At 42.8% G+C, this 25513-nt stretch overlaps 1 protein-coding gene across 5 annotated transcripts in view; it reads left to right on the top strand.

The window, feature by feature from the left end:
• CRYBG1 (crystallin beta-gamma domain containing 1) overlaps positions 1 to 25513 on the top strand; it is a 785716-nt gene that overhangs the window by 513804 nt on the left and 246399 nt on the right. For all 5 annotated transcript variants that reach the window (XM_069235429.1, XM_069235430.1, XM_069235431.1 and 2 more), the window contains one exon: positions 6046 to 7892. In XM_069235429.1, coding sequence (XP_069091530.1) covers positions 6046 to 7892 — 1847 coding nt within the window. The remainder of the gene's footprint in view (positions 1 to 6045; positions 7893 to 25513) is intronic.

Below are 25513 nucleotides of genomic sequence, written 5' to 3' on the forward strand. Positions count from 1 at the left end.
GTTTGACTGTGAGCGAACTTCTTTTTTCGTTTTGTGTCACTCCTTCATGCTCATGCGGCCATGGCGCTTTAAATCAGCTTGCTTTTGTCAACTAATGTTTTACTTTTCATTTTAAATTTATGTGGCAAGAAAAGTCCATTAGGAATTTACAACGCCAATATCTCTAACTGGAGGAAATGCGAGACCGATTGCATTGCAAATGCTTGTTTTAGTAGCATCGTAATAGCATCCTACAGTTTGACACAAGCCACCAAAAAATCATGCAGGTTAGGGCCAGACTCTAAATTCAAATCAGTCCTGTCAAAAATGTGCAAACCAGCCCTGTTCCTTTCCTCGTGTCCCATTTCTCTCTCTCTTCTAAAGCTATGAATGCCTGTACCTGGGGAAGATGGAGAAAGTGGCAGAGGTGACAGCAGTGGCCCCTGCCTTAAAAACCGGGCTCCAGTGGCTACAGCTCAGTGGGGAAGTGCTGAGGGGAAAAAACGAGCAGTCTGGGCCTAATACTGGTTGTTGTTTAATTTTATGAACAGTGCCTGGTTCCAGAAGTAAGAGAGTCTTCAAAATGTCCAATATGGATACACTACCATTAATGGTTTAGTATTGTCCAGCAGAGGGTGCAACTGTATAAATAGCAGACTGAGACTAAACATAGTTTGTCCAATTCACAAAAGTATTTGAGTATGTGAAGAAGTATCATAGGAATAATCTTTGTGTACTCTAAATACTTGTGTGATTCGGCCGTAAAACGCCCAACTCCCTATTAGTAAGTGTGCACAAGACTTTCTATTTGAACTAATTGTATCTGAATACTACCATTTGAGATGTTTTAGGGTCATTTCATAAAGGCATGTAAGGTTACGTAAAGGAGTACTACTTTATGTAATCCAAAATACCTTTGTGAATATACCCGCGTGCTGTGAGATGAGGCATATACTGCTTTTCCACACACTGTACCACAGCCTGGGTACTACTGTGCCAGCTCACGAGGCAGTCAGCATCTGACATAACTTAACAAAGAGCATATACTTTGATGGTCTTGTGCTTGCTCCTCAATTTGACTTTTCTTTACTGGGTGCAAATATATACTTAGACCATAGGTGTTCTTTATTGTTACAAAAGTACCTGCCTATGCTTTGTGTGTGGATGGGAGCAGCAGCCTCAAAAGCACAATAAGTTTAATATTTTGCCTCCTTCCTGCTCAGAATCATGATCCAGGCCAAATCTAACAATTGCACAAATATGGGCAGTGTTAAACATCTCAAAGTGTGAGAACCAAATCTAGTGACTAGGCACACACAATTATCTATGGGCTGGTCAAGCTTCAATTACGGAGCTTAAACTTGCATAATTCCCATTTACAGTCTTATGCATATCTTTTTTTCTTATTCACACCTGATTATGCTCTTTCACATACTGTATGGCAGCTTGAGTCTGGTTCGAGGAGAAAATGTATTGGGGAAACTGTGTGCCATGGCCGTAAGACATTTTTGGGCACATACTAGTCTCTCACCAGCATCACAAGTGTCTTTAGTATGTGAGGTATAGCAGTGAAATGTGTTTCTGGTACTAAACATAATTTACAGGAAAATCATTCTTATTACAAAAAATACAGAGATTGCAAAAGAGGAATTTGGGAATGACATACGTGCAGGCACTCTCACAACATGGTATATGTTAGTTTTGTAAAGTAATTGATTACTTAACAGTGTCCAAGCACTGAAACTAAATGAGAAAGGAGGGCAATATAGTCACTGTGAGCTTAGTGACGCAGACGTAAGTACAACTGGTTGCAAAATCATGATCCCAATTTGCGACCAGTGTGGTAATTTGTGAACCTACCTATGTACTAATAGGCCAGGTCGAAATTACTGATTCATAGTGGGTCACAATTTTGTTGCCCACGAGTGGGAAGGGTATGCTCAGACATGGGTCCCATGCTCACTGTGCCACTGGATTCAAGCTAGCCGGGGTGATACACTGAAATAGTCCCAGGCTGCTTGTTTCCGGTCCAGGGAGGACTTAGCCTGGCAATTCGGTCTGGACTGTTCACATGGGGAGCACATCCAAGACTAATTTGCATATGGCTGGGTACAAACTGGGGTGGAATGGTGGGCAAAAAAACAATGGATTAAATCCAGATCTGTGATTGGAAGTGAATGTTTGCATTGTTCAGCCTTCAGTCCATTATCTGTTCTTTTTGCTTTCATAATAAATAAGTCAGTCCTACTCCTTTGTTGTAATCTTTCATAAACAGAATGGGCCTGTGGTATCATTATCATTGGCTTATCTCCATGACAAACTCAGGTGTAGCATATTAACTTCTTCAGTGCAGGTATTACCTCCGAGGGTCTCTGTCGGCCACTGGCATGTTGCAGAAGCTTTAAAAGGACTCTTTGGTGCTTACACCAAACGGTTACCTTTTTTCATCTTCACCTCGGGCTGCTCTGGAAAAACTTCCTGAGCAGCCCAAGGCTGTTTTTTTCCCCTTTGGGTAATGACAATAACTGTGCAAAGCATACTGACATCATTACTACAAAAGTGAAAGTAAAACCAGACGATCTGCTTGTTTTACTTTCACTGCACCAGTGCTCGGGCCTATTTCAACAACCATGAGCACTGATTGAATTGAGGGAGGTATCGTTGGAAAGGCGAGGATCTCCCATTTCCAGTGGTATCTCTGCTCAGTGGATCTCTGCTTGGTGATCGCCACAGCAGAGTGATGTCCAAGCAGTGATCCACCCACTAGACACCAGGGATTGTTGGAAAGGGTAGTGGCCCCTTAGGCAAAGGCTTGGCTCTCCCCAATCTCTCAAAGCTTTAGTCTTTCTGCCTCCCTGAGGGGCAAATGGGGAGGATTACTTCCAATTTGCCACCCCCTGCCATTTGGAGAGGGGAAAAAAGACCACTAACCACAAGGGATGATATAATCAATATAGACAGGAGGGGCAGGGCTGCCAAACATGAAAATTGCCATGCCCCTACCCTGAATAGGATCCAACTGAATTTCTACCCCCTGGGTGGGCAGATTTGAGGTTTGCCCCAATCTGCCTCCTAGGCAGGCAGAAAGCCCACTAGACACCAGTGGTAAATAGAAAAAGAGTAAAACAAAGGGGTGGGAACTGCTCACCATGGTCCCACTCTGAAAAAAGCCAAGCGAGAGGACATTTCGATTCTGTTGGGTGTTGTTTTTACATATGGGCCAAGAGAGTGGGGATAAATCCCAATATTGTCCCATTTGTCATTCTGAGTGGCTGTACTTTTTGAGTAGGCCGCCACCTGGGAAAACGTACCAGACCCAGACATTTCTCAAACTAGACATTGAGGGGAGTCGAGGGTGGTATGCCTCGCAAAGATCCATGAGGTTTTCTTACCTGCAGTGCTCTTCATACCTCAAACTCCGCCTAAAATCATGCATTTTTCTTTGCATTTCTGTGATGAAAATTTCTGGAATACACGGGGAACCACAAAATTCTTATTGCCCTGCATTCCTCCACTTGTTCCAAGAACAACACTACCTCTCTGGTATGGATGGGCGTAGTAGCCTAGTCCTTTATAAGTCCCAAACCGTAATGTGGAGACATCAGCAATTTCTATCAAAAAACTGACCTGATTTGGGAATGGAGGTAGGTGTTTTAACTGGTCCTAGGCTTGGCTAACACCTAGGGATACATACCAAACCCAGACATTTTTTTAAACTAGTCACTTGGAGTAGTCCAGGGTGATGTACCTTGCTTGGATCCCACAATGTTTTCTTACCCGCAAAGCCATGCAGACTTTGTCTAAAATTACAAATTACTGTTGTATTTCTGTGACGTAAACTTCCGGAATCCACAGGGATCTACTAAATTCCTACTACCCCATGTCTCCCACTTGTCCTGATAAAAACACTACCATGGCACAAGCCTGGGGTACACAGCACCCACTCACTATTTTCAAAAGGTGGATGCTGTCCACCCTGCCAAATAGTTGTGCCGCACTGTAATATGATGAACTCGTCCTGGTGTAATGTTTAAACACCGTGACGCATTCAGCCGCACCTGCAGGCTGCCTACTTTCCTTCTGAGCAGCAACGTGCAGGCAGCAGTGAGGGGGCTTTTTTATTTCAAATTCGAGCTGGGGCCAAAACAAAGGCCAAAGTTAAGTGGCAATCAAGCCTCCTTCTGTTCTCGCTGTAGCTATCTGAAGCCTCACACCTACCCTCAAATGCAATGGCACACAGCTTGTTGTCGCATCGCAGGTACTTAAGAGAGACATGCTTTTTACTTTGTTCAGTCCCTTGTATACAAGACATGCATGGCTGTAAGAACGTCAGCTGTGTTGGTCTGTTCCTGTATTTACACAAATAGAAATTTAAATATTGCTATTTTGTTGTATTTATCCCACTGTACGGTGTCAAAACACTTCACATCTCATATACACATTATACAGTGACAATAAATCATATAAGTGTAAATCTATGTACAGGATGTGTTAAATAGGATAGTGAGGGTTACGAGGTGTAGGAGACAAGTCCTTCATAGCTCACTGTGCTATATTAGAAGGATTATATTTTATGAACTGCAAGAAACAAAAGGATCTCTGTGTTAAAGGCAGTAGCCCCTGTACCTATATACATCAAATAAAAATCTGTCATGATATCCTTTGCAGGAGACACATTAAACTCTATGCTACTTTGATTCAAACCTGGGACTAGACACAACACACAATTCTCCAACAAATGTGTTAACCACCAGAGTTATTTTACCATTACTATTAGTCCCCTAGATGTGCAGGGCATATGAAGCTCTCTGCAGCAGGGGCCTTCACCCCATAAGATTTTTTTTAATGCATTCTTTGCAACCATTTAAGCAGAACAGAGTTATTGCCATGTTTCTCCTCGTGTTAATTTCTTGGACAATCTATGTAAATCAGTACCTGTCTACGGGCTTTAACACAGTGTAGTGTGTAACAGCAATCCACTCTTTAAGGTCTCTTGGCTGTCACACATGATTTCCATAATAAGTAGGTCAGGCCTAATGCTTTTGTCATAACTTGTAATAATACACAGATCAGACCTATAGCATCAGACATAAGTCTTTTTTAATTAACCACGACCACTGGCAGTCTCCTGTATTGAACATAAGCTGGGCACCATCAGGAACGCCGTCATTAAATTACAAATGTATAGTGAATTAGAGGTCACAAAATAATATACAGTCCCTATAAAAGGGTGTAACAATGATTACCACACTGCAAAAATTCAACTCTACTGGGTGTTTTTCAGAGAAGTACCCAACACCAATAGCCTGCTTTGGTAATCTGGTACTTTCTCTGTAACAAAACACATGCCTACAAGCTTTAAGACAGTGTAATGACAATCTGCCCTTAAAGGCTCATTTGTTTAAACATATTATTTTCACAATGACAAAGTCAGGCTTTCTAGGCCAACAGTCTTGATCAATAGCGTGTCACCATAACCAACTTAGTCCTGCTGTGGTGCATTTCCCACAAGGCAAAATGTGCAACACAAGCAGTCTTTTTCAGCTGAAGCAGAAGCCCAATCAAGCTCTGTACTCAGTGGAATCAACATTTGAGAGGAGCCAAAGCCCCTCTCCAAGTAATGTTTCTTAAAGCGCTTTTTCTATTCATTCCATAAGGTATGTTGACATGTGCTCCCCGGCCAGACCTAAAAAGCACTAGGTGTGTTGCTAGATTGCTTTGAAATGTATTAAAACATGTATGTGTGTAATGGTGTAGAAATTATTTGCAAGAGACCATGCTCTCCTTTCACTTGTATTATTTAGTTTACTTAACACAAACCCTATTCCCAGTTTTTGACACCCATATACTGATATTCTGAACACCCCTGTGAATATCCTCCTATTATCCCAGTGCAACATCCACATTTTTTACCCTCTGTGATTTATTGTAAAGCAAGCTTGGCTCACAGCATCTTGCCAAAAAGAAAGATGTTTGGTGTTTCACAAATTAAATACAATAACTGTTGTGAAAAAGAGAAAAATACGAATTTGTCAGTAATCAATTTGAATCTCTGTTTTCTTCTAGTCTAGAGCCCAGTCTGCCGGTGCCACTAAGAAAGAAGTTGACAAGAAACCAGTTTTGGGGAAATTTGGCAACCTGTTCAGCTCAAACAAGAAGAAGAGTGTGAAAAATTCCCCAACATCTCCCACAAGCCCAAACAGTGAAAAGACAGTTTCTCCTACAAAAGACGTAGCTTCTACAAAGTCATCAGAAAAAGAACCTCTCAAAGACAGAATCAGAAGTTCGAGCTCTGTGACCATTGATTCCAAGGGAAGGACTCAGACCATTGCCAGAGTCAGTTTGGAAACTGTGGCAGGGTCACCCAGGAAGAGAGTCACTGCGACTCCCCCATCGAAAGAGGATCCTGTTGGCAAAAGTAATCATAAGGAGGCTAATTTGATCAAGGATGGTAAAGCCAAAGGACTGGTATTGAATCACACTCCTGATGGGGATTCTCCACCACTAGCTGCTAGTGCAGAAAAAGAAACTGGTTCAGAGCAATCCGCTAGCGGTCTGGCCACGGCCTCTAAGGGTGCCTTACATGCACAAAGTCCAGGCAAATTTTCTGCGCCCATTCAGGTCTCCATTTTGGCCAACAAGATTGCAAACAGTGTTCTGAATGGAGCTCCTGGTCCTGAGGGTGAAGCAATCAAGGGCAATGGGAACACTCCCCCTCTGACTGGGAAAGAAGTAAGCACAGCTAAAGAAACAAACAAAACCTCCAGCAGGGCCTCGACGACCAACAAAAAGACTGGCTCAAGTGTCGCCACCAATACAGAAGTGCTGTTGGGAAATTCAGAAACACGAAAGGCCAAGCCAGTGTTCCGTGTAAATAAAGGACTTGACCAGGAAAAGTCCTCACCAAGCATCTCCAGTGATCTCACTCCCAAAGAGATTCCTCCCCCAGAGGCTACCTCGGACCCTTCAGTCAAGCAGACCCAAGAGGTGCCAGAGACCTCTGAGGTGAAGGACTCGCCTGGCACTGCAAGTGAAAGCACAAACCCTGCTAAAGTTTTAACAGTGGATATTTATTTGACCAAAGCTGTGGAGTCTCCTGATCCACCTGCACCCCTCACCCCAAAAGAAAGCTCTGGTGACGCAGATCTGGTGATGGAGAGGAGGCCCAGCGGTAGGAAATCAAGCAAGAAGAGGAGGTCTTTCAGGTTCAATGCCAACCCGAACGATGACCAGCCTCCGTGGGAGTCCCCCGCGGTGGAAGAAGCGGACAGCGAGGGCCTCCCTCCCTCAGAGGAGCAGAGAGAAGCAGCTGCTGCTTCGGAGGACGGCGCGAAATCTCCTCAGCAGCCGCCCGAGCCCAGCAAGCAGGATCCCAAGGCAGGAGCTAATCACAAAGTGTCGCCTAGAGGTGATTCAGACAAGAGCAAACAGCAGCTCCCACCGCCCGCCTCTCCCACAAAGAGGAAGGCAGCCCGCGAGAGCCAGCCTCCCTCCCCGGTGCCAGCGTCGCCCACAGCTCGCAAAACTCAGCCCCGGGACCCTGCATCGAAGAGCCCACCGACGCCCAGGGCTGAAGGGTGCACGCCGGCCTGGCCCGTTACCACAACAAAAGGTGCCGCCGCCGGCGCCACACCCCAGGGACCCGCCTCCGGCAGAGACTCGCCCACGACAACCCCCCAGGAGCTGGCGGAGCGGGGCAGCGCCGACAGCCCGGGGGAGCCGCGCAAATTGCAGCGGGAAAACAGCACCGGAGCTGGGAAGAGGGCTGCGCTGCACACCGAGGTGAGGGCGGCCGGGAAGCGGGAGCTCGAGAAGTCCACCGAGAGGCTCGCAGCAGCCGCCCCCGAGGCTGCCCGGCAGAGGAGCAGCGCCGTCGTCGCCCCCAGAAACACCGTGACCACCAAACTGCACATGTAAGTCTTTCCACGCAGCTGTTCGGCATGACCCCGTCTCAGACGCTTCGCAAAAAATATGTATTTTACTGTTGATTTCTTTTAGTGTTAAAGTAGTGAAATGAATGAGGCGCGAAATGGTGAATTGGGTCGTTTAATCGATATTTTATTTAGTTGTTAGGAGACAGTGCAGTATAGGGAACTCAAAGTTTCTGATCCCCGAGAAGAGCAGGGTCGAAAATAGGGATTCAGCCGACATTATAGGAAGGGGGCTGGTCTCTGTTGAGTAAGAGTTGCCATGTGTGAAAACAGAAAATCTCCAACCGCACCGTCCACGTTTACTTAAAAAACGTTCTTCGATCCACTCACTTTCTTCCTCTAGGTGGGACAGGTGACCCCCAATATCAGGCCGTGAACGTTAAAATGAAAAATAAAAATGTTAACGAAAATATGAATACCTGCAGCATTGGCTACGTAGCCTTCGGGGAATGGCTGTCACTGTGAAGCGGAACACGGATCTTGGAATGCTCTGCTCACAGGCAAGGCAGGCAACTGGACGAGAAATTTGCTCTCACATTCTGCTTAATTTTCAGTCCTGAAATGCCAGCCCTCTTAAATCATGCGAAGGGACGTCTGCTTGTGTTGTAAAACAGCACATGGAACTTGGTTGTGCTAGACAGAATCTCAACACAAGTAATTCATCTCAAAATGTACAACCCCCAGGGGTCTGCTGTCTGAACATGCAATTATATACCTGACAGCTCTCGGGAATCTGATTTGCAGACAGACACTCTCCGTAAACCTCAGCCTTTTTAGATACCTCGAGGGGATCTCCTACTCCGATGGCGGATGTGTTTTTTTTCGTTGCCTAACTCGGTAGTACTCATTTAATCTATCTCAGGAGTATGAAAGGCAGAGTGGACCCGCCAGGATTTTATCCCAAGACCATGAGGGCAATCTTACATCCATTCAGTGGATGCTTTATTGTAAGGCATCACAGACAGACAACAAACGAATAGCGCTACGAAGTAGCCTCGTCACAAGCCAGCGCCTTACAAAATAAATAAGGACAATGCTAGCGGTTTTGGGATTCTTTTGATACATTTTGAGGCCTCCTGCACACCTCTGATGGGGGAAGGGCTGGATGCTTTACTTCACGTGTTGCAGAAAGACATGAGAATACGCAGTTTAGGGACTGAATTGGGGCAGTTTTTCATGTAGGCAACACCCAGACAAAGATTGGAGTTTTCTTTCTTCTGAATAAGAGACAAAAGGCAATCGAAATGTAATATGCTTGATTACTGCTCGGTAACCATGCTTCCTCTGTGTAGGTGTTGTTGAAAGACTAGGCGGATTCTGGTGAACTTTGAACTTTGCATAATGGTTTCAATATATCCAGTTTCTCGAGACACGGGTCAAATTACTCTGTACACATAGGAAAAGCAAACGAGTTGTTTGCGTTATTGTGGACTGCAGTACTGCACACTACCCGCCTGTGCTCGAAAGTATGCAAACTGGTTTAGAAAGCAAATGAGCAGAATGATGTATGTTTGATGCAGATAAAATGACAGAAGGGCTTATATTCCTAGCAATTACTACTTTTAAAACACAGAAAAGCTGTGGTGTCACATTGCTCGGTGTGAGCACGAGGTGGGTGTGGCAGGATCCACGTAGTCTTTCGTGCTTGGTCGTGCATTTCAGTACAGTACACAGAAATCACGGGCATTTTGTTTGTGTCCTATTAGCAGATTGTGTTCTGTGACATTGTAATGGGTAGGGCTAACAGACACTTCCACGTTCGTAAAATGTTATACAGGCATTGAACGCTGTGACTTTGAGCCTCTCCGGGCTTTTGAACCAACAACTTTAGCTTCCTGGGTCCTGCTGGCTACACGTGCAGTGGGTAGATTGAAGCTACAAGTCACACCATGCTTGGAGGTGAAGGCTGAAAACCAGGATAGGCATAGGGTCGCCCCACAACACTGGGGCAATTGTTGACACGTATCGTACTTAGCGCTTTCATGGAGAATGGTAGCCGTATATTATTATTATATATTTATATATATATATATATATATATATTTAAGATTTTCTGGTTTTGTTTATAGTTGTCCTCCCACTTTTCAGTTTGGTTACAGAATTATGATTGCCTGTTAATTTATTTTGCAGATTATGTTTTATCCAGGATATTGCCACTTTTCTTATACTTTTTCATTACTGTAGTGTTTAATGCTGATGGAAAATTGGCTCACGGTCTGTCAGGCACCTCCTGAGAGAGGTGTTGCGTTAGATTAATTGACGTGTTCCCGCCTGGAAAGCAGTCGCCCCCTTAATACAGGCGGCTGTGAATTCTGCATTGGTTTCTGGGTGGATGAAGCGCATCACTGATGGTTATTTACAGCACAGTCTCGCCTCATCAAAACACATTATATTCAGCAGCTTTTAGAGTGACTCGAAGGCAGGGGTAAAAATAGCAAAAGTTGCCTCGAGAACTCGCTCCTTTTCACATTGAGCCAACTCTCCTGTTTTCTGCTCCGTGTGGAGCATCTGCTGTTTGGGAGGTGGTCTTAACGTCACAGCTGGCAGTTTTACAGCTGTACGAAAGCCAATCACATGGTGGCACCGAATCCCAATGTTCCCACTTCCATTCCAGTCAGAGTAGCCGGTGCTTCAACATGAGAAACAACAGCACCATTTTATTTTTTAATATTGTACTTTTGTTAGACTTAAAGACAGAGGCACAGTTCTATGCATTAACTTTTCTGACAAACCAAAACTAGTGAAGTCGTTCGTCTAGTAGTTCAAAACATTGCTAGATGTCAAGCAGCCGTTAGAGCTATGTGCACTAACACACTAACATTTACTTACCCGTTTTAATTTATTCATCCTGTTCGTTTTAATCCCTGTTTTACTTTGTTGCATTACAACGTATTATATTCCGTTGTGTGGTAAGCTGTGTGAAATCTCCAGCAAAGTTTTAAATCACCGTGAAAGACCACCTAGGTGGCACACAGCGCTTTAATAAATATGCAGTCCCTGTATTTACTGCAATCTCCATGAAATGTAAAGAGACTCCGTGGCCTCCCCTCAACACTATTCTCGTGTGCTGTCCATGACATCACAGATAGAACGCTGCAAGATACAGGACTTCAACATATCATTTAATATATATATTTTTTTAATATCTTTTTAATAGATTTTCTTATTTTAAATCAGAAATATAGCTTTTCAATATCCCCTACAAGTTATATCACTGCCAGGTCATCTCTTCTATATTTTCCAAGCCCCAGGGTCTTTTACAGCAGTTTAGTTGTTTAATCTTCCTCACCACCTTCCCCTTTCCATGGTTCCCATCTACAGTGCTCCCTTTCCTTCTTTCTTTACCCCCCTTCTGCCTCACCACAGAGTCCATATTTATGGAACTTTCTCAGATAATTCTTGCTTTGTACTTTGTCTTTTGAGCCTCAGTACAGATGTCCAGCCTTTTGTTTCCATTGCTCTATCCTGGGCATTTTTTGGGATCTTTATAATATCTCTTTTTGCCACCATATACCTCAATCAGCAAAACAGTGTTTTGTATCTAGTAGTGTGTCTGTTGTCCCTCCCGAATCCCCAGTATACCCTGTTGGGCGTAAATAGTATTTCTTCTAATGAGATTTCTGACGGTTACCTCTGTATTTACATCCAAAGCATTTGTATCTGAATGCATTTCCAAAGTTCTTGCTTAAATGTGCCCTCTTCTACTTTACCTTCGAAACAAATGTTTGTTGGAAAAAGGCCCATCTAATAGAGATGAGTGCTGTGAAAATATGCGTGGGTGATATTTTAAGTTGGCCCTCTCTCGGGTGTCTGAGTGCATCATCCTAGTCTTCGTCCTCTAGTTCTGCTAGATCTCTGCCACCTCTCAGTTAAGTGTTGTCAGTTATCAGGGCTATTATTAATATGTTTTTTATATATCTGTGAAGTTGCACCCTTACCCAGCTTTTCACCTAAAATTCCTCTTTCGAAGAGGTTTTTTTTCCTGAATTTCCACCTGGCTCTTGACAAACGTGAGAGGAAAGCATGCATCTAATATTCTGATGAATGGGGATCGTACTCCTCTCAAAAGTGTTCATATTCTTTTGCACCGTCGGTCTTATTATTTTCTCCAAGCCTGGACTGTGTCCTGTCCCAATTTCAGAACCCCTTCAAAACTGTTATCTCCTCCATCAGTGTCGCTCTCCAAAGCAGCTCCTTTCATGTTTGAACTTTATTCCACCCCAGAGTTGCTATGGCTATTTCCCACACTTCATTAGTGCTCTGATGGCATGTTGCTGATCATTCTACTCTCTTCTGCCATAAAAGCAAGGTAACAATGTATTTGCTCCCATATCTTGCCTGTCTATTTAATAAGAACACGGATTATCCAGCTCTGCAAAGGCGCACTCCTTTGCTCACACTTGTTGTGAGGCCCAATAATAATACAGTACATTGGGAATGGCTTTACTCCATATGAATTGTGTTCTGTATAGGGGTAGACAGTGTTTTCCTGCAGCATTTTCCATTTCACAACAATTGTCTCCTCATCGTCCCTTTTGTCTGTCCTAAACATGGTGGATGTTTGCCAATTTATCGTGTATCCGGATTTCTCTAAATCAAGTACTAGGATTGATAGGGTTGGACTTGTCTCTTACAGGAGAAATTAGCATGCTATAGAAATATGCCACCTTCCCATCTTTCCCACCTGACTGCTTTCTGAACCCTATCATTCGTGGCTGACCATAATCTAGCAAGTGATGGGTTCAACAGCCAGGACAAAAAGGCGGGGAGACAGCAGTCAAGCCTGTCTGGACTTTTAAGTCAAAAGTAGCTTGCTGTTCAATCTCTCCTCTGTGGTTGGTTGTGTTTATAGCAGTTTGACTCATGATGTGAAGGTCGGACCTATCTTTAATTTATCCATCTTCCAGATAAGATACATTCATCTCATGGAGTCAAATGCATTCTCATCATGTAGGGACAGAATTGCTTTAGTTTCCTTTCCATCTCTCATCCAGTTTTGTAACCTTCTTAAATTTATTTGGTATTCTTAAGCTCAGGTATCCCAGGGGATTCTTTGTTAAGACCATTCGGTTACATACCTTAGTAATAAACTTTGATACCCTTAATATTTTTGTAATAAAGCTTTTCTATTCCAACAAATGTTAGCATTTGGTTTTAACTAACTAGATCAGAGTTCACCTACCCGTAGCCCACGCTTCTCAGTTTGTTTCCTACCTATCCAGCCTCAAAGCCCTTACATAATCTTTGCTACCTTTCCCTAGTAAATTCTTGTTTAAAAAAAAAATAGGCTACGGGTTTTATTGCATCGGTCAATAAAAATATTGACACTCCTATTGAAAGAGTATATGCTGATGCAGCCAGCCATCTGGCCAGCTCATTTTCCTCGTAGCACGGCCCTGCTTTCCTCTTCCTCTCAATTTTAGGTACTGGAGACTAGCTTAAATTGGCATGTGGCATGGTGTTGTCCACCTTTCTTCACCCAATGCCCTCTGTTTGTATAGCACTGTACCCTAAGTTCAGCGTCCCAGATTCTTTATGAAGCTAATAATCTGCACCAACTTTACTGGCTGCTGTAGCACGAAGGGTGCAAAGCGTGAACCATTCTTTTCTCCCGTTTCTTTCCACCGTAGAGCACCCGGACACCCCCTTTACAAGACCTTATAGATAATGACACAACTCCTGTTTTCTAGTGATAACTGTTACAATATCCGATTTTAACTACATAAATAATTCTCAGTCATTGTAATTATTTCTAGTTGTGATTGAGTGGATCTTTGCCGATAGGCGACAGTGTATTTATTTTTTCTAAAACAGTATTGTTTGGTCTCCAAGATCTAGGCCATGGCTGCCCGATCAGATGGCCTCAATCTGGAGCCAGAACGTATGCCACCTCTGCCCAACAACTGGCCAGCAACCGTTAACTTGCGCCATAAATCTGTATGATATCTCTGGTTCACCAGTATCTTTTCAGGCTTGGATGTCAAATGATAACTGGAGAGATATTTAGTCACTGGAGCAGCCAATGTTCAGGAAAAGTTATCTTATTCCCTTCTTTGCCTCACCCGCTCCACCCTCCCATTTTATCTTAACCATTTGTAGTTTGTGAAAATTGTATTGTTGTGGCAGTAATTAGGTAAGTAATCGCAATGAGGATAGGCAATTTTCACTAGAGTGCATTTTGTTCTTGTATGTTTAGAGGTACCTTTTACTTGCAACAGTGTAGCACAGGTAAGTAAGAAAATACGTGGAGTCGAGGAAGTGGAGAAAGGATAGTCCTTTAATCAACTGAACCAATGACCGTCTCAGCCACCGACCAGTTCCAGAGTGCCCGCAGCTAACATCAGCCAACACCATATATATGTATGTGTGTATATATATATATATATATATATATTACCACAGAAAGGTTTTAAAAGATCCTCGACCCTCTCAGAGGTTTTCCCATCAATATGCTGTGTGCACTGATTTCAGCACCAGGCGCTGAGGTATCTTTCTCCTTGCTTGGCTCCCGGCACCTCTGTCGCACCCTCTCTCCTTCCGCTTAGTCATCTGCATCGCGCCAGAGACGCTTTTCAGCGCGCGTCAAAAATTATGGCCAGGGAAGAACACCAGGGATTACAAGTATTTTCCCTTGCCCTAATTCTGTATCAGGAACCAGACCTTGTAGGTCGGGCATACAGACTCAACCTTGCTCCAGCTTGTTATTGTTTATTACAGATAAAAGCGGTCGATCACTTTTTCAACCCACATTAACTCTCCTGGGCCTAAGTAGTACTTCTGCAGTATTCTTTTTATCATTGTCACATAGGCATGTGTGAATTGGCTCTAAAATGGTAATAAAATTAAAACATTAAGGGAATAATCATATACAATTAATGTAAATGGAAAGAGCAGTGCCTTCCTTGGACGTTTACTAATAAGGAGTTGGGCATTTTGGGCCGATTATCAAAGTCATATGAGTACTCTTGTAGTACCACTTCCTGTACTTGCAAATACTTATGTGTATCGACCCCACTGTTGTTTACATTTTTTTACAGGAGGCTTCTGGCCAGCGCTTTGAGTTGGGATGGCCTTTTTAAATGAATCTGTAGGCCACTGTGCTTACTTTTTGCACACCGAATAATGCTGGTTTACGGGCAAACACGGTAAATTGTTGACAATATTAAAAGGTTGATTTCTGCAACAGCATACGATGCCATACACTATGTACTGTGTAAATCACTGATTGTGTCATATTTTCTCTGTTTTCATAGTTTAAAGTGGGGAAAATGCTTTTTAATCACAAAATAAAGTTTTCAAGATTGCCTGGAAACACGTAATATTAGACAAGACTTAGAATCCTCAAATTATTGGGCAAAGCACGCTATATGAAACGTATTCTTGGATGCAGAGTAGCCCTCTTTATACGGCCAAAACCAAATGTGGAAACTATGAGTGTATCCTGCAGTTTCATGCGTGGTTCTTTATAGTACCTCTTACGGATCGGTCCCCATGAGAGAAAGATTAGGAAGTTGTGAAAGCTCCAACTATTGCAGAGCTTTCACTCTGTTTTGTCAGCTTTAAGTGTACAATCAGCATTTTCAAAGGGGAAGTGTTCTTATGTGGACTTCTTCCTCCTGTCATAATCTGTGCCGAAGAGAGCTTCGTGATTGGTGTCCAGCAATCCTCAATGCTGCCCCTGGCCCCATGAGAACCTAAAACGTGAAATTAAAGCTCAGGAGTTGTGTGGCATCCCCCTAGTCGAGACCTAAGATGAGTATTGGAGTGGTTATAAAATGGGTATGGTTAAAGTAGAAACACAACATGGATACATTTGCTATATGAGATACCAATTAACCACTAGTGAAAAAGATACTGCTAGTCAAGTGGGTAAGTTAAGATGTAAGGCAGCAGCAGGGGTTTCAAGAACAAAACAAAGAAACTTGCCCTATAAAGTTTCCGTGTAAAGATGCAGTTGCCAAGCAGCGTATTATACTGGTGAGCCCTTGACTTCCCTGGCAGCGCAGTGCACATAACCACTTGAAGACATGATCTGAATTCTTGGCACAATGGTGGAACAGGTACAGTTCGCCAGGGTTTGTAGCCCACATAGTTTACCATTTCCTAAGCCACCATGGCACCACCCGCCCCCCTTTGGATAGGTTCTAACTGTTAAAAACACTCCTGCGGGAAAGATCACATGAAAAAGCTGATCACATGAAAAAGCTGTCAGCAAAGAGCCAGTAGATGGCGGGCCTGATGTGTGGACATTGCCTCTTATCTCGATCTTCAAGTGGCGAATTAACTTTTGTAGACCCACCACGAAACCCGTTTAGCTATAATCATGTTGTGATCAATAAGAGACCATACCATATTCTTGTATAAAATCCATGTTTTTGTCTCCAGTTTCTCAGATTTTAGTTAATTTACCAGCGATCCTAAGATTGCCTACAACTTAAACGGGGTACATGTATTAAGTTCCCATTATGAGAAAAAATAAAGCATCTAGGCTTTGTACAAATTCGGGAAGCTATATACTTCAGGTCTTGATGGCCTTCTAGAACCTTCTTCCTAGCATGCTCATTCTTGTATTTGACACAGTGTCGCCAGGTCAGCTTTGCAGGTGCTCACGACTTTCAATTGAAAGCATTTGGAATGATGTTCCTTTTATCTCAAGACTCTTCATTAGGAATTCCTTGTTACTCCTGGAGAGTACACCTAGTTGCTGGGGTTCTTTGGTGCTCCATGGTGATTTAGTATTGCTTATAACTCTGCCTTGTGATTTCAGAATATGTAAAATAAATAAACTCATCACATTTTAAGTACAAATGAAGAATACATCTTTCAGTATTCATATAGATTCAGAGAGGGTAAAATGGGCATTTTGGAGCTGACGAGCCAGAAAAGGTTTCATTGGCCAAAGCAGTTCCCCTCTCACAAGAGTAATGCTGTTCTGAGGGACAGCCAACTTTACTGCTTAGCCAGAGAGACACTGTCTAATTGCACTGTTCTTGTTAGGGCAACAAGCTAGAGATAGGACTGGCTCCAAGCTAGTCCTGCACCATTAAGTTGATTGTTCACTCTTTTGTTGTCCCACATGCAATGTGACAAGCCTCATTAAGAGACATTTTTAGGTTGAAGCCTACCACACAGTGCACCTGTCTGGTTTGTTAAAGACATCTTGTGGACATTCAGAAAACTTCTCTGACAGTGCATTCCGCCCGTTGCTTACCATTGGCTTTGCGGTTTGTAACTCACATTTTCTGGCTTTCTATTTGCTGGCTTTATTTGCTTTAGGCTGTCCAGTGTGAGTTAGTCCCTCCCATGGAGAAAAGCCGTTTCACACTACCTCTCCTTATATTCTTCCAGGATTACTCCTCTCTGAAAACGGGCCTTTAAATCTTGTTTTTTTGTTCTAATCTTGTCACATTTGCTGGGCATTCAACAGTCAGAGGTCAAATATCAAGTTCTGACTTCCGAGAGAGCTTGATATTTACTTTTCTTTCCCCAACTTCAAAGTGAGAGGATTTATGTGACAATCTTGCTGGATACTGAGGGTCGGAAAGTTTTTTTTTCTTCTTTTCTTTCTAGCACACAACATTTAAATGAACTGTACAGGTATTACAGAATATACTAAAATTAAAAAAGCACGAACAAAGCACTTTTTTTTTAAATTCTGAAAATGTGGCGACAAATACTTTTATTATGATCAAACCAAATCAATACACTGGGTGATGCCATTTCCACACGTTATCATTTGTGCGATGTATAGATTTATTATTAAAATTGTATATCTGTGCAAATGTAATGGTCATTTCAGTTGAAAATTTGTCTGTAATGGCAGTGCGCTACCACACAGTGCATATGCCACTCTACGCCACTGCACTCTACTCTGCACCACTCTATGCAACTGTACTCTATGCCTCTCTAGTGTAGTGCACTCTATTGAACTGCACTCCACATCACTCCAGTTTAGGCCACTGCACTCTATGCCACTTCGCTCTACATCAATGCACTCCACTCTGTACCACTCCCCTTTATACCCCTATGACAATCCACTGTATGCCACTTTAATCTACTCTGCACCACTGCACTCTATGCTGCTACACTGTTCACCACCTTGCTCTATGCCTCTACACTCTAAACCACTTGATGCCACTCCACTATGGGCAACTTCATTCTACTCTGAAACAATCTACTCTAAGCTACTCTGCCCCACTGCACTCTATGCCACAGTAAACTGCACAACTACACTGTACACATCTGTACTCTACTGCTCTCTGCCACTGCTGTCTTTCCCACTCTACAGAATGCAATTGGACTTTACGATACTCTACTTGGCAATGCAGCACTCTCTGCCAGTGAACTCTACACCACTCTACTCTGTATTAATGCACTTTATGCCACTCCACTTTGCACTGTTGCATTCTATGCCAGTGCACTCTGCTCTGCATCACTCCACTCTGCCGTTGCACTCCACACCAATGCACTGTATGCCTATCTACACTACTGCATTCTATGTCAATGCATGCAGTGCCACTCCACTCTGCATCACTCCATTCTATGCCAATGCACCCTGTCACTGAACTGTACTAAACTGTACTCTGTACCACTCAATGCCACTCTCCTCTGCATCACTCTATGCCACTCTATTACTCTACACCACACCACTGTATACCATTCTGCGCGACTTCACTCTATATCATTCCAGTTCAAGAGACACTATGCCACTCCACGACACTCTACTCGTTCTTTGCCATTCCACTCAGTGACACTCCATGCCACTCTCCTCTACGCCACTACCTTTTAGCCATGCTGAACAGCTGCCAAGTTGATGTACAACATGGTTAAAGCACATTGCCAAAGCCAATAGCTCTTGCAAAGGCAAGAGCTATTGGCTTTGTTTTTACTGTTGGTAAACGTGTCTCCCACACACTAGGGTGCAGCAGGCAGGCACTTTGCATGTTCTTTAAGCAGCTGTCTGTAATAGCCCATGCTTGCATGTGTTGTGTCTCCCACAAACTAGGGTGCAGCAGGCAGGCACTTTGCATGTTCTTTAAGCAGCTGTCTGTAATAGCCCATGCTTGCATGTGTTGTGTCTCCCACACACTAGGGTGCAGCAGGCAGGCACTTTGCATTTTCTTTAAGCAGCTGTATGTAATAGCCTATGCTTGCATGTATTCGTCTAGCGCACTCAGTCGTGAGCCTGTAAGCACACATGGGCTTTATCAGAGGATGGTGTTATCTTCCTTTTGTTTTTACTCTGTGTATACAATCTGCTCTGCCTGCTTTTACCACGCCTTTGTAAAGGAGCATGAACAATGGAGATTGGGCTTTTATGAGTAAAACGTTTTCTAAACCTTCATTAATAAACACACAGGACTGGTACAGCATGGGCAGGAGAACTGCAAGGTCCCTCATACACCGAAAAGGTGCATCACAGGCAGCCGCAGTTAAGCTTCCCTCACAATCATAAGCAGTAGGGCATGGCAGCAACTGTGCAAGGAGCACACAGAATAGGTTCAGTATGGGCTGCAGAGTAAAAACTTAGTTACACACTCAGAAAAGGCGCCATACCAGTAGTGGAATGTAAAGTTTTCTCTCACGCTAGACAGGTAATGTACCCAATATTGGCAGTAGTCGTATTAGTGTATCACACAACAAACAGATACTATAATGGATGCTACAGTGCACGCCTACACCAAAAAAGGCACAGCATATACTGTTGTGCAGTGCACATGCATAGCAGGTTGAGGACAAGTAGCAGAGGTGAAAACGTCCCTCACACTCTACAGGTTCACAGTATGAACGACAGTGGTACAGACTTCCATGCACACAAACTTATTTCCTCATACAGATACATAGTATTGGCTACAGACATGCAGACGTAAGCAAACTCTCCCAATCCCCACACTCTCTCTCCATCAAACCTGCACAAAAGATACTTCAGATACAGCTTTTTGTCCGAGGTTCCCTTACTTTTATGTTCTTGTATCATACTATATTTTGACAGCTTATGTTTGGATGTAGGGCTGTGTCTTTGTTATTAACTATAACGCGATGCTCCCCCACTCCAAATTTTGAAGTGAACTATTTGTGCCTGATCATTGCCATATCTTCATTTTAGAGCATCTTTGCAATGCCTTTCACTGATCACTGTATTGTCCTTCATGCTTCTCCAAATCAAGAAACATTTCTCAGTTTTAGTCATAAACGTCTCAGCCTTTCCATTACCAAAGTATTCTCCTTAGTTTAAAATGATTTCACCCTGATCGTTGTACAAGTACAGATGGCATAAGAGGAGGTTGCTCTGCTACTAAGAGATTCATTTAAAGCAGTTCTATTTTTGATTTCCACTCCATTAGTCATGTAGTCATTGAGTTATAGTGGTCCAGTTTTCCTTAAATCCATAATATATAGTGACAGGTGCTGTTCTTCTTGTTCACCTGGATATTAAAGCAGCTTTGCATACAAAATAACCAATCTGGTAGCTTAGCCCTGTTCTTGTAGGTTATAGTTAACTTCAGTCTTTGTGTTAAGGGTCTCAGCTTTAAACCAACTCACTATTTATTCTAAAATATTGAAACCCTGAAACTGTAGCCACTTTTTTCAGGTCCCAGTCATTGTTTGGAATGTGCAAATGATTTAGTTGTTTCTCTCGAGTATGTTGTGAGACTATAAAGATCTTAGTGTCTTCCAAGTTTTGATCACATACCCTTATGGTTTTGTTCTTCTGTGTGGTTCAGCCTGCCCTTCTTGTCCGAAATTGCTTTTATCGATTGAGTGAGGTCCCAAATGGCAGATTTCATCTCACGTTTTTACATGGTAGTCCAACTAAGGGCATCTTGGAGACCTTCAGAAAGTTGACCTAGGAATGTATTCTGTTGGTTGATTACCATTGGCTTTGTCGTTTGTTACTCATATTTTATGGCTTTCTAGTTGCTGGCTTTGTGCTTAAGGCTCTTAATGCTTACTGTATTCTTCCACAAACTCCCTTCCTGTAAGCATGCCTTTAAATCCCGTTCTTGTCCCATTTGCTGTGCATTCAAAGACCAAGGTCAAATGTCAGCCTTTGTCTTCGGAGGGTGCTTGTTACTTTTCTTTCTCTGACTTCAAAGAGAGGATTTATGTGAAACTTGCTGGATACTGTGGGTAGAAAATATATTTTTTCTAGCACATGACAAAATTCAAATGAACTGTGTAAGAATTTCAGAATATATCAGAACTGGGAACACAAAGTACAGTTTTTGTTATTTCTGTACTGTTGGAAACTTACTTTAATATGATCAAAACAAATCATTACACTAGGTGATGCAATTCCCACACATTTTCATTTTTGCACTTTATATTTTTAAAACTGTGTCTGTGCAAATGTAAAGGTTATTTCAATTTAAAATGTGTTGTCCGTACTGGCAGTGCACTACCATACCATACCATGCATACTCTGCAGTATGCCACTCCACACTGCATCACTCCAAAGCACTGTACGCTGCACCACTCCACTTAACACCACTACATGCCACTCCACTCTGCAACACTCCACTCTGCGCTACTACACTCAACGGCACTGCACTCTGCCAGATCATGCTACTCTTCTCTACTCCAAACTTTACCACTCTACTCTGTGCCGATGTCCTCTTTGCCACCCTACTCCACACCACTGCACTGTTTGCCACTGCACTGTACATCACTTAAATCTAGGCCACAGTAACCTACTCCGCACAACTCCATTCCACGCCGCTGCACTTTATGCCAATACACTCTGTGCCAATGCACTTTACTCTGTAACACTTAACTCTGTGCCCATACACTGTACGCCACTCTAATGTGCTCCGCACCGCTGCACTCTATACCACTGAACTCTGCTCTTCATCACTGTACTCTACACCACTCATCTACACCATGCAACACCACTGCACTCTGACACTACTCTGCAACGCTGAACTCTCTGCCACACTACTCTGTACTACTTCACTCTACGCCACTGCATTCTGCCACCGCTCTCTACTGCACCATACTCTACTCTGCACCACTCTATGCTACTCTGCAGCGCTCTACGCCACTGTACTTTATGCCACTCATCTCTACACCACTGCACTCATTGCCACTCGACTCTACACCACTGCACTCAATGCCACTCAACTCTACTCTGCTCCACTTCCCTCTACATCACTTAACTCTGTGCCATTCTACTCTGTGCTACTCTACTCTGCGCCATTCCACAACACTCCACATGACTCTCCTCTACACCACTAACTTTTAGCCATGCTGAACAGCAGCCACGCTGGTGTTCAACATGGCTAAAACACACTTTCAAAAAATAGCTCTTGCATAGGAAAGACCTATAGGCTTTGCCAATACTTGTTGATAGTTGCTTAGTTGTAACTGACCAGGGTTCAATTTTAAGATTTAGGACTTTTCCTACTGAATGATCTTTGGAACGCGTGACAATTTCACCTGTAAATTAAAATGAGTATACAGCCATAGGAATCCTCATCTAGATGAATTGAGTACTGGAGTTGCAATATAGCACTGTCTCCACCACTAGGCCTTTGACCCTTGCCCCTTCATGGAAGTACTAAACGAGCATCACTTAAAAGGGCTGTTCCCATGATTTTGCAGCAAGCAGCCTTCATTAATATTCAAGAGGATGGGTTTTTTCGTTGTCTTCGAGGTGGCTACCCAGGCTAAGCTTGTGGCTCACCTCATCTAGGTCCATGGCTTACATTTTTCTTTATATATATGACAGTTACACCCATGTTCTCCTGTGGTTGCATTGGCGATTTTCAGCCAGAATTGCCATATAATTCTGAGACAAAACATTAACTGAATGAGCAGGCATTTTTGAACTCATGTTCGTGAAGATAATTGTCAGTCAGTAGGATTAGGCCTCTAGCTGATGGACATGAGAAGCTGTCTAATCCCGGTGAGCGAGATTTTGAATTAAGAGACCAGATTTGATGCTCTTCTCTCTATCTCCTCACATGCATATTTGTTTCTTTCCTGCTTCATTAAAGAACTGTCTGGTCCCCACAAATATCCATTGGCTAAATTGTGCTAGTTCAGAATGCAGCAGCACCCTTGCTTTATTGTTCTCTTGGGTTTGATTCTGCCTTTGGTTGGATCGCTCACTTTCATTGGCTTCTTATAGCACATGGTGCTCATTTCTAAGTTCTTTTCGTAGTGCAAGGTGCAGTTTGTGCCACCAGACCAGAGTTCTCGAAGGGCTAGAACGTCGTTCATGGCCCTTTGCAAGACTGTTTGTTCTTCTTCGTTGGGCTTTCTCTTGCCCCCATGCTTAGGAAAGCAAAGCAGAAAGTGACATTCATTTTCCGTGCTTGCCCCGTCCTCTGGTATAAGCTGGCGGTGTGGTTTTGCCTGTTTGATAACCACTTTCAGTTGTAGAAAAACAAAACCGAAAGCTTGATCACTTTACTTTTCGCCTTGTGCCAAGAATTGTTATTTTTTTTTCATGCCGTGTGTACTTGTAACTGTTACCTGGATATGCTTTTATGTTTCTCATTGCCTCCTGGAAATATTTGTTTGTACAGTACAAGAGGGACGCTGACTTGATGCCTTTCTCGTGGATGGGGAGAAGAGACTGAAGGGCGGTTGTAGTCTCCTTCCTTCTTGCAAATAGTTTAGTGTCCTTTCCATAATTCACAGGATGTGACCCAACGCACCTCCCTGCTGGTGGAACAGATGTGCACTAACTTTCATTGTCACCCGCAAACTGTTGGTCAGTAAGCGGTTTTCCATAGCTAATAAAAGGTGTTTTGGTCGAAGTAGTAACCGTGTGTGTATTTCATCATAAAATATCATAGATCATTTCAAGAAAGGGAGTCTGACGTGGGTGCAGCACTTTTCAGCATACTTTCTGTCATACATACAAACACTGAACTGGATAACGTATTTAGTCATCAATCAGTTATGGAGTTATTCACTCAGCATACAATTGTATTGTCCTTGGTGTCACAATAGAGAAAAGGTACTTCAGTGCTCTAAATTTGATCGATCATTTCTGGGCCGACCAGGCATGCATTAGGGTTCACCTCCAAGGAAGGTCATCGGAGGTTTGAGACACGGACTGAAAAACGAAAGCATGCATTTTTAAGGGATGCCGTGGAGAATCATCCTATTTTGATCTGCTGCTGTTTGTGTGTGAGGGAAGAGTCAGGCTAGTTCAGGCCCTTGTCTAATAGGCCTGTGCAATCTCAGTGTTTGAATTAAGATGTCAAGCATGCTTGCCACTACATATCTACCTAGTGCATATCAGTCCACACATCTGCCCGTTTCTTCTGCAGGAATCTTTCTGATTTTGTTGGAATTATTAGACGATCTACCACCGTCCTTTGTCACTCTTGAGTATTTTTAATTGTGCAAGGTAACTAATGAACTTTTAACCATTAATTTTATTTTTAGCACTCCTGTCCTATGCAGAAATTAAATATTTTTCATTTTCTTGAATGATAACAAAAGCTATTTCGTATTTTGCCTCTAAAGTAATGTGAAGACAGTTTTAAGTAACCATTTTTGGAACCTATGTTTCACAATCATAATCGCAACACTAGATTTATTTAGGGACAATGCATTTTACTAGGCTGGTACTTGGAGAAATTACTTGGTTACAATAAGTTGTGGGTTCTTTAACTTTGTTAGCTGAGATTTAATTCGCAGGTTTTATTAATGATGGAAAGCAGATATTTACATTTTTTTCTGAAGAATATTAGAATTATTATTATTTTTATTTTTATTTTATTTTTTTACCACAATTAACGTCTCTATGATGCCTTGTAAAGTCAATTTCAGTAGGAGCAAGAGCAGATCTCATAGTGCCGAAGATGATTATACATTTATATTAAAAGATTTGACCCTATCTCATGTATATCTCATCCCAAACAAACAGTGGCTGAATCGTGTTGTATCTTTAGATGCAATTGTACACCCCTTCCTTTGGATTCAATGCAGATCTTTTCAGACCTAAAAGCCCGAGTAAAGAGGGCGGTTTCTCTATTTTCCGTCAGTTTCCCACCACACTTAAGCTTCCTAGCGCTTTATAATCACAAATACAAGCACTATATTACCGCCATTGATCCCCTTGTATATAAACTTTAGTGTTACATATACTGCAGTGGTTATAAGTTGGTAACTCCAGGCAGCAGCTGAGAACGGCCAGTGTGCACTTGGCTATCCAGTGCAGTTGGCAGAGATGGAGTTTACTGTACTGGAAGGATGATGAAGAAGGGTGCAAGCACACATAGAAGTGTTTTTGGTCAGAAATGCAGCCAGGCGCTGGACATTAGAAGGAATCGGTTCAGATTAGATTCAAACTTCAAATTGCAAGGGCAAGTTAATTCAGTCACAGTTCCAAGAAAAACATCCACGGACGGAAAATAGTTTTCAACTACAGCCAAAAAATATTCTTGGGGAAAAAGCAACAGCCAGTAATCCAGAGTCACCCAAAACATAATCTTCGTTCAAACTAAAGCAGAATACCAGAGTTTAATCGTGTGAATCCACAGACAGCAGGGATGACAAGTTTCACAGCAAAATAGCAAAAACAGTGTTTGAACAATTTTACAGAATACGAGCAACAAAGTTTGCAGTTAGCAAGGTGAACCGGT

Source organism: Pleurodeles waltl, chromosome 5 (genome assembly GCF_031143425.1).
Source record: "Pleurodeles waltl isolate 20211129_DDA chromosome 5, aPleWal1.hap1.20221129, whole genome shotgun sequence".
Lineage (NCBI taxonomy): Eukaryota > Metazoa > Chordata > Amphibia > Caudata > Salamandridae > Pleurodeles > Pleurodeles waltl.